Raw genomic sequence first — 9,626 nt, 5'->3', positions numbered from 1 at the left:
CTCCTTAGGCAGGGCTTATAGCGGCTACTTTCACGGGCTATATGCCTATAGAGTAGGGGGGAGCTAAATTTCGAAGCTATAATAGTAACCGAGTCTGGATCTCTGCTTTTAACGTAGGAAGATATACCCTATTAGTCCGTAATTTAAATAGTAAGCCGTTAACGAAGTTAAAAATCAAAAAGGCACTTAAAAGACCCCGTAAGATATACCGTAAGTAACTGCCGGCCCCTCCGAGAAATTAACGAGACCTTAAAAACCACCTATACAAAATCCTGTTCCGATAAGCCTAAAGGGATCAGTTAAAGAGTTATAAAGAGATAGGCTCGTGGATCACGGTGCCGAAACATAGGGCGAAGGGGCATTAAGTGCTTAGCTATATATAGATAATAACCTATAAGTCTAATAAGCACGGCTTTCTATAAAAGTATAAGGCTAGATTAGTGGTCCGCGGAGATTAATAGTATTAGGACTCGTTAAAAGATATATATATAGCCATGCTCGCTGGTCGCTCCTTTAGATCGTTAATAGCGATCGCTGCTCGTTTTAACCTATCCTTAATATAGTATAACGTCGTTAACGCTTTTATATACGCCCCTCTGCCCCATAATATATATATACGGTTCCCGCCTAGGACCGCGGTGCCGTGTTAATTACTGCTACTAAAGAAGGCGTTATACGGGCTACGGGAGTCTCTATTACTATAGCAAAAGCATATTATAGAAGTGCTAAAAAGAGACGGGTTTAAGATAGTGCCGTAAGAGCCCTGCTGTTTTATACGCCGTGGGTTAATCCTGTTCTTCTATATAGACGATATCGTGATTAGCTTTAAGGAAGACTTTAGGAAAGAGATGGAACAGGCTGTTATAAGCTTATAAGAGCACTACGCCCTATAAGGCGGGCAGCCACTATAATGGGTCCTTAGGATTAAGGTTATTCGGGACCGTCCCTCGAGTAGGATATAGTTATTATAACGCGATTATATCGTAAAGGTAGGATATCTATTATTAACGGTATCTAACCATAAACCCATAAGTCCTATAAAGCCGGTAGAGCTATTACCGTATACTAGGAAGTCCACCACCGTTAAGAGCTATTAACAAAAGATAGGATTAGTTCTATACGCTATAGTGATTATACGCCCCGATATCGCCTTTATAGTATCACGACTCTATAGATTTAATATAAATCCGAGCCGTTAGTATTATAAAATAGCCGACTATTTGATCCGATATCTGCTGGCTATATAAACCTATGCCCTGGAACTAGGTAGTAGCGACTCTATTAAGGTATTCACCGACGCGTCTTTTATAGATAACTTAATTAATCGTAAAAGCAGTCAGGCATTTATAATATACCTGTTTAGAGGCATAATAGCCTAGCAAGCTAATAAGTAAGTATCGGTGATAACATTAATAATAGAAGCAGAGCTGCTCTTACTGGTATAAGGTGCGAAGGAAGGGATATTCACGAAGAGGCTATTAGAGGCGATAGGTGTGATATTCGACGATCCACGATTAAAGATACGATACGATAATAACTAAACGATACGCCTATTAACGGCGGAGATCGCTTAATTAAATACGCGATTACGGTACGTGGATATATATAACTATTAGTTACGAGAGGCGTAGTAGTATAGAAGGATCGAAGTTAGCTATGTTATAAGCGCCGATATAATAGCCGATAGATTAACTAAGGCCCTGTTTAGGGAAAAGTTTATAAGCTTTAGAAAACAGGTAGGAGTAATAGATATACAGGGACGCCCTTATATAAATAAGCTAGAGAAGATCTTACCGGAATATCTGAGAGAGCTAGAAGAGAGATTCGATAGGAGCTACGTGGACGTTATGGAAGGGGATATATCGATGGAAGACGCATGTGAATAACGTTAACTAAGTAACTGTTATATAGTTGTTTAGTTGGGGGGGGTGTGCCGCATAGGCTAGCCTAAAGCAGGTTCGGAGCGGGTTATTCCGGGCCCGAAAGTGGGAGTGGATCTGCCGCAGGAATAAGGGCAGGAATTTAGCACTACGATCAGAGATTTCAACAGAGTCAATTACATCAACAGATCGACCGCTTATTTTACGCAATTGAGTTATACGCTGTTTGCAACAACTACTGCTGCTGCTGCTATTGCTGCTGCTGTTGTTGTTATTGTTGTTGTTGTTATTGTTAGAATTAACGGATCAATTCGTCACTTCGATTGAAGCCAGCCGTAGCAGTAATTGCTCCTCTTCCACCGCGCCCACGGTCACGCCCACGCCCACCTTCGCCTTGTTGCTATTATTATTGCGCTATCGGGGCGCTGTTGATTGAAGTTAATTGACGTTGATTGACGTTGATTAACGATAGCTTAAGGGGTGGAAGTGGTGATCGTAATTAATATAGTAGATTAGGTTATAAGTCGTTTAAAAAATAATAAAATTTAATTAGCTAGAAAAGCGGGCCTTACCGGAACTATAGTCGGAATATCCAAGTGGTATAGTCGGAATATCCAAGTAGTATAGTCGGAATATCCAGTCTCTATAATTATTAGTTACGAGAGGCGTAGCAGTATAGAGGGATTAAAGTCAGCTATATTATAAGCGCCGATATAATCGCTAATGGATTAACAAAGGCCCTGTCTAGGGAAAAGTTTCTAAGCTTTAGGGAATAGGTGGGAGTAATGGATATACAGGGACGTCTCTATATAAATAAGCTAGAGGAGATCTTACCGGACTACTTAGAAGAGCTAAAAGAGAAGTTCGATAAAAGCTACGTGGACGTTATAGAAGGGGATATATCGATAAAAGAAGCCTATGAATAACTTTAACTAAATAACTATCGTATAGTTATTTAGTTAGGGAGGTGTGTTATATAGGCTAGCCTAAAGCAGGTCCTGAACGGGTTATTCCGGGCCTAAAAGTAGGAATAGATCTGCCGCAGAAATAAAGGCAGGAATTTAGTACTACGATCAGAGATTTCCATAGAGTCAATTAAAAACACATCGATCGCTTAATTAATGTAATTAAGTTATACGCTGTTTACAACACTATATCCGCTTAAATACTCGTAGCGACGATACCGACGATGCCGGGACGATACGTTCTATTAATCGTCGCGACGATACCGACGATACGTTTAATTAATCGTCGCGACAATACCGACAATACGTTCAATCAATCGTAGCCACGGTACCGACGATACACTCAATTAATCGTAGGAACGATACTAACGATACACTCACTTCAATCGTAGCCCTGATACCTACCCACGATACACTTAATTAATCGTAGAAACGATACCAACGATACGCTTAATTACGTATACATATCCATATATATCTAGGTATAAACGGAAGTAGTGGCGGCTAGTGTTAGGCGTTATTAGTATTACCCTAGTCGGAATAAACGAATAGCCTGGTCGGAGTAACCTCACCTATAAGTAGACATATTAAGAGCAGGGGTTTAGATATACTAAACCAGGGGGACTTAGTATCCTGCTAATCCACCTTATAGCTCCTTAACAAGCAAGCAACTAACTGCGTTAACCACTATAAACCTAGGAACTGCCTCGTACGCAGTGTACGTTATATACTTCGTATAGCTATTTTAAGCGTAGGGCTAGTATAGGGGCGTTATACGTTATACGTTACGTATTATATATTATAGTTATTATTATCTTATCTAGACCTATACGTTATTAATTAGATTCTATAAGGCCCGGGTGTGTTAGTATAAGTATGTTTCGAGAGGATTCATTACTTACCTAATACGGCAAGTAATATAAGTACCTTTAATATAATTTAATAGGGGTTATATGGTACCACGCTAGCAGGAGGGGTCGAAATAAGTACCACTATTTGTAAGCGGCCTGTCTACTACTTGTAAGCGTCTTAAACCTAATTAGGAAGGTTACGCGAGCCCGCGCAGTAGTATATATACGCCACGATATTAGCTATTGATATCCCGTACCGGTATATACCACGATAGAATTTTTATAGTGTTAAGTTTGAAGTGAGTCTAGTTAAGACTTAAGGTTCCTAAATTAAGTTAAATTTACTAGTAAAATAGTATATTTCTGAATCGACTATCTTATTAAAACCTATCCTAAACTTAATCGCTATTTATTATAAAATAACTATTTAACTAAGGCTACTGATTACGCTGCGTTGCGTAGGCCTATAGCGTAACCCAAAACTCACTTCTACCACCTATTAATTTAATGGCGGTATATCTATATATACCTAGAATACCTCCTGTTAAGTAGACTAATATACCTGCTAAGACTCTGGCTACTATATTTAGCTAGGCGGCTGCCTATAAGGTATATAGCAATACCTACTAGTGAGTGCTAAAACTATCTTAGCCGTAAGCTTAGTAAATAACAAGCGCGTAGTCTCTGTAGCTATAGTAGCAGCGGCCTATACAGGATTAGTTCTCCTACGCCGCGGCCTTATTTAATCCCTTGTATACTATAATAATAGCGGCCTACTTCGCGCCCTAGGGCCTTAAGCCCTAGCCGCCTAAGTCCTAGGCAGTTAAGTGCTAGGAGGGCGTGGCCGTTATTACGGCTTATTATAAGTAGTAGGCAGCTCCCTTAATCGATTCCGAGCTAATCGGACAGGAAAAGGATCTAGGATTTAGGTTCTTTCGCGTATCTATTATACTTCGGGCTAAAAGAGGTAGTAAAAGGTTAGAAATAAGATAGCGCAAGAGGTATAGATAAATATACTAGGCTCTAATTAACCTATTAGTAAAGATTAACTTGAGTATATTCTGGCACGGTTATAGCCTCTAGATAAAGTAATATCGTGTAACGGCATAGTAGCCCGAAATACGCCTAAAACGTCCCTATATAGTTAGGAAGAGGCTAGCGAGAGTTAAACGCCTAGTCTATAATTAGATACTGCTCCTATATAAGCTCTAGTACCCTAAATATAACTCCGAAAATAAGATTAGAAACGACGGGTCGATTCATATAGATTACTACGTATTTCTTACCCGTTTCCGCTAAACTAATCTTTAGTCGCTTAGTCTTCTTCCTTACTATTAGATACACCTCGGAAGAGAGCTTATTAAGGTTGACTAGGCGGTCACGAAGATAGGTCTTTAGCTCTGCGTGGGCGGACTCTATACGACTCGTAGCCCTAATACCGTAGTTATAGAAGTGCTTAACCACGTAGTTATAGAACTAATCACGATACGGTAAATAGGTCTATTCGAGATAAACTATGTTAGGCATTTATGCCTAAATGCCCGATATCCTGTTGGGTATATTCGTAGAGCCACGTTACACACTGCTCCGAATACGGCGGTACTTCTATTAGATGTATCATAGTGTTTTTCCCCCTCTTTTGCCTATATATAGGATATCGTAGACTAATACTCTTTTATAGTCTATAATAAACATAAGTCACACTTCGTACGATATTAGTGTCCTGATAGTTATAAGCCCGGCGTTCTAGTGATACGCCTCTATTCCGGTCGATCTAATAGTTCTAGGCTCTATACCTCTCTCTTTTAAAGCCCTCTTTTTGCCTTTATTCTATTACGGATAGAGTCGTCCACCAGCCTATCCGCCTACCTATTATCACTAACCCCTTTAACCGCCTCTATCTATTCCTCCTTCTCCTTCTCCTTTTCCTTCTCCTCTATCTAATTAACTGCCCTTCCACGCCGTCACAATAACCTTAGTTATACTACCCGCCTCTAAGGACTGGCACTAGTGGTATCTGCGTGTAATAGAAGTCGCCCTCTTTAACAAGGTTACGAAGCTTATAGATCCGGATCTTCACGATACTAAACGTCTAAAACGCCTCTAAAAGCTTAACCCTCCTGCTAAAAATAAAAACAATAGTAATTAGGACTAACGATATAAGCTATGGCTCTACGTCTATAACGAATATAAGCAGGAAAAGGCCGCTATAAAGGCCGTGCTAGATTATATTACTACCACTATAGACCGGAGCCTTATAGAGTCCTTCGCCGGTAAAGACGACCCCAAAAAGATCCTATAAATCATAAATGCACGGCTTAAACCTAGTAATACGGCCTAGAGGTCACTAATTAAGCGACGTTAGGACGATTATATATAATCTATTAGGAAGATACCTTACCAACGCTAGCTTAACGACTTCCGTAAGTTATATAAAGAGATAAAGACGTATTAGGTTCGCGTAATCGATTCGAAGATAGATTAGCTTAACGGATTTTTTAACGCGATCGGATCGATTTCCCCGGAGTAGTCGGAAGCCCGGTTTTCTATAATACTAACGGAAGAAGATAAGGACGATTTACCGGATATCGAGAGCGTTATTAACGAATATACTACCTAGTTACGTTATAGACACCCTCGACGTTTCGATCGGAAGCCGGGATTATTATCGTTCTATATAGCCACGTTCCTAGGAAAGGATAAAGAAGGTTAGTAACCGGATCGCTAAAACGATCGTTAATAGGGTTAGGGTACTAAGAGGGAATTTATCTGCGATTACTGTATAGCCCGGAAGACCCGAAGGTACTATAAGCTAATTTAGACCGCCTAAACATTAACCCGGCCCGAAGAGGGAAGACCTTTTAGTTATCTCAGGAGACGGAAGAACGCTATAACCGGATTATCGCTAGTTAGGATAACGATTATCGAAAGAGGTTCTAGAGAAACCTTAAAAAGGACGTCGAAAGTAAGGGAAATACGGGTTAATAGAAGTCACCCTCGAAAGACCCTTCCAAGGATTTATCCAATTTCGTGGCCACCGGGGGCACCGGTTCTTCGGACTCGGATTCGGATAAGGGAACCGGATAGTATAGTATATACAGCTTTTTATTAATAATAGCCGGAACCTTTATAAACGAGCTATTAGTTAATTCTAGCACTATAAGACATATCACTAATAAGCGTTACCTTCTAGAAGACTACCGGCCTATAGAAAAGCATATAACGTTCGATACCGGTAAAGAAGAGTCGGATCCGGTTACCGGATTCGGAACTATAAGGCTATAAGTTAAAGATCGGGATAGTTAGCCGTATACGCTGATTTTAAAGGATATAGCGTATATTAAGGGATATCCTATAACGCTTATATCAGCCCTCCGCCTACTTCTAATAGGATTGCTTATTACTAGTAGATAGGCATTAGAAATTAAGGAAAAAGGTAGGACCGTTACCCTGCCTTTAAAGAACATAGGAGGTTAGTTTGCCCTCTAACCAACGGCTTAATAACAGAGCTTTTTTAATAGCTCGAGAGCCCCGATTATAAGCGTCGCCGATGCTCGTTTATAGCATAAGCGGCTAGGCCACGTAAGCGCCGAAGCCCTTAAATATATCACGACCGCCTATATAGGCGGCACCGTCTCTAGAGGGGAGGATTTTCCCCTTATAATAGAGTGCGAGAGCTACTCCGGTAGTATGGCCCGAAGGCTAGTATCACGATAAACGCCTAACTACCGACCCACACACTCTTAGCAGCATATAGATATCGACCTTTTCTCTAACGATAAGTCCTTTAACGAGCTTATAAAGCTAATACTATACTACTACCCCTACACCCACTTTATCATAGGGGACTTCCTAAAGGACCTTAAGTCAGCCTTTCTATCAGTAACGTCCTTCGAGCTACGAATGGCATGGCAGTATTACTGCCCTATTATAGTGATACGCCTAGACAATAAACGAGCCCTTTAGAGTAACCTTAATAACTGGGTATATACTAAAGGGATCCTAATTAAGAGGTTATTACCTAATACGGCCATATAGAACGCTGGAGCCGAACGCCACGGGGCTATTATATACGCTATAGCCCGGGCCCTCGCTATCGGCTTCGGATTCTAGTAGGATATATGGCCGGAGATCGTCGCCGCCGCGATATACCTATATAACCTGATTCCACGCCGTGACCTCGGGTAAAAGTCGCCGAAGGGTTATATGGATAAATAAGTTAATAAGACCGGTATCGAATATATTACTAGCACCTTATTAATCGGTTACCTAAAGAGGTACAGTTACCGTGCGTATCTATTAAGTGCTAACTATTAACGTGGGCGCTGGAAGAATAAGAAGCTCGCGGAGAGGGCTTATATCGGTTATTTAATCGGATACAAGAGTACTAATATTTATCGGATTTAGGTACTAAAACTCGGAAGGGTCCTGCGTATACGAGATATTAGCTTTAGCGAGAAGATCCTGTATAAGGATTATAACGTAGACCCACCTATAGTAATAGAGCTTCTTAAAGACCTTAATGTGCCTAACGATGCCGAAAAGGACGCCCTGAAAACAGATAGCGTGATGCCAGTATAGGATTAATTTATGGTGTTATAGCAGAATACGATAATAGAGTCATTCTAGGATATTAGAAGGCCGGAATAGCTTAAAGTAATTAAGAGAGCTGGAGTAGCTATTAAAGTAGTTGAATAGGTTGAATAAGAAGAGGTTAAAGCAGTGGCTGTTAAAGTAATAGAAAAGTCGACTCCCTCGCTTAATTCAGGGGGGGTGGATAAGTTATAATAGCGATTATAGCCGCCCAAAACGGTAGCTAGAATGGCTACCCGGGTTGCTCCTTCTACTATAGCAGCCACTGCCGCTTGAGCTAAGGGCTCGGCTATAACGCTGGCTATAATTACTGCTATAATTGCCTCTAAAAGCTCTCCTAAAATAACACCCTCTTCTTCTTCCCCTCTTATAATAACGCCTCTAGCTTTATGTTAATCAACTCCTGTAGCAGCCATTCTACTTACTGCTGTAATAGCTGCCTACTAGCCGGCTCCTCCAGCTAAGCCTCTAGCTTATATAATGGTAGTAGTAACCGCCGCTGCCTTTAATAACGATAACTCCGATAACGATGACTCGGATAAATATTCCTTTGATTCCGACGACTCTAACGATACTATTACGCCCGCCGCCGGTACCACTATGGCTATAGGTTTATTATCCCCTAATTAGTTAGTTCTAGTGAATAAAATAACGGCTGCTGCTACGGCTGCCGTAACGGTAGCCCCGGGCCCTTCTACTATAACCACTCCTATAGTACCTGGTTAATAGCTGCGTTTACCGGCTACCTCTTTAACGCCGAATACCCGTCTATCCACGTCCACGGGGGGTGCCCTATCTCTAGCTGCCGCGCTGGCAGCCTCCTCTTGGCCGTAATATAACCGCCGGCTACCGTAACGATACGCCGACTCTGCTTTCCTTTATCTTAACCGCTTCGATATGCCGAAGAAGCTACTGCTGCGCCGCGATATGCCTGAAAAGCCCACTAATTAGAGGAAGAAATCGCCGACATCCAGAGACGCGGTTCCGACCTCATCCCGGCCATTAATTACGCCGACATCCACGACCCCGTGCGCGTCGACGCCTTTGCCCACCGCCTCCGACGATATAGCGTCGCCGTTATCTGGGGCGTCGTGCCCGCCAATAAGGCCACTACCTGAGTTAAGGAGACGAGTACCACTATTTATAGCCGCCCTGACTGGTATTTGCAGCCCTCTCTATCCTATTTCGGAAGGTTACCCGAGCCCGCGTAGTAGTCTGTATACGCCACGATCTTGGCTGTAGATATCGCGTACCGGTACGTATATATTAGGATAAGACTTTCTTACCTAATCTTATCTCTAATATCTATAACTATAAATTCACTACTCATAATAACC

General features: G+C 41.5%; 1 protein-coding gene across 1 annotated transcript; it reads left to right on the top strand.

Annotated features, from left to right (window-relative positions):
• Nucleotides 1-494: 494 nt before the first annotated feature.
• Nucleotides 495-9,407, top strand: ACRALDRAFT_210335 (uncharacterized protein; the record flags this gene model as incomplete). The annotated part of the gene is made up of 2 exons (XM_071023133.1): nucleotides 495-504; nucleotides 9,241-9,407. 2 exons carry the CDS (start codon nucleotides 495-497, stop codon nucleotides 9,405-9,407), a joined length of 177 nt encoding a protein of 58 aa, XP_070871332.1.
• Nucleotides 9,408-9,626: the final 219 nt, after the last annotated feature.

Source organism: Sodiomyces alcalophilus, assembly GCF_042370955.1.
Source record: "Sodiomyces alcalophilus JCM 7366 unplaced genomic scaffold ACRALscaffold_9, whole genome shotgun sequence".
Taxonomy (NCBI): Eukaryota; Fungi; Ascomycota; class Sordariomycetes; order Glomerellales; family Plectosphaerellaceae; genus Sodiomyces; species Sodiomyces alcalophilus.
The sequence above is the reverse complement of the archived record's forward strand: the minus strand, read 5'-3'. Positions and strand labels throughout refer to the sequence as shown.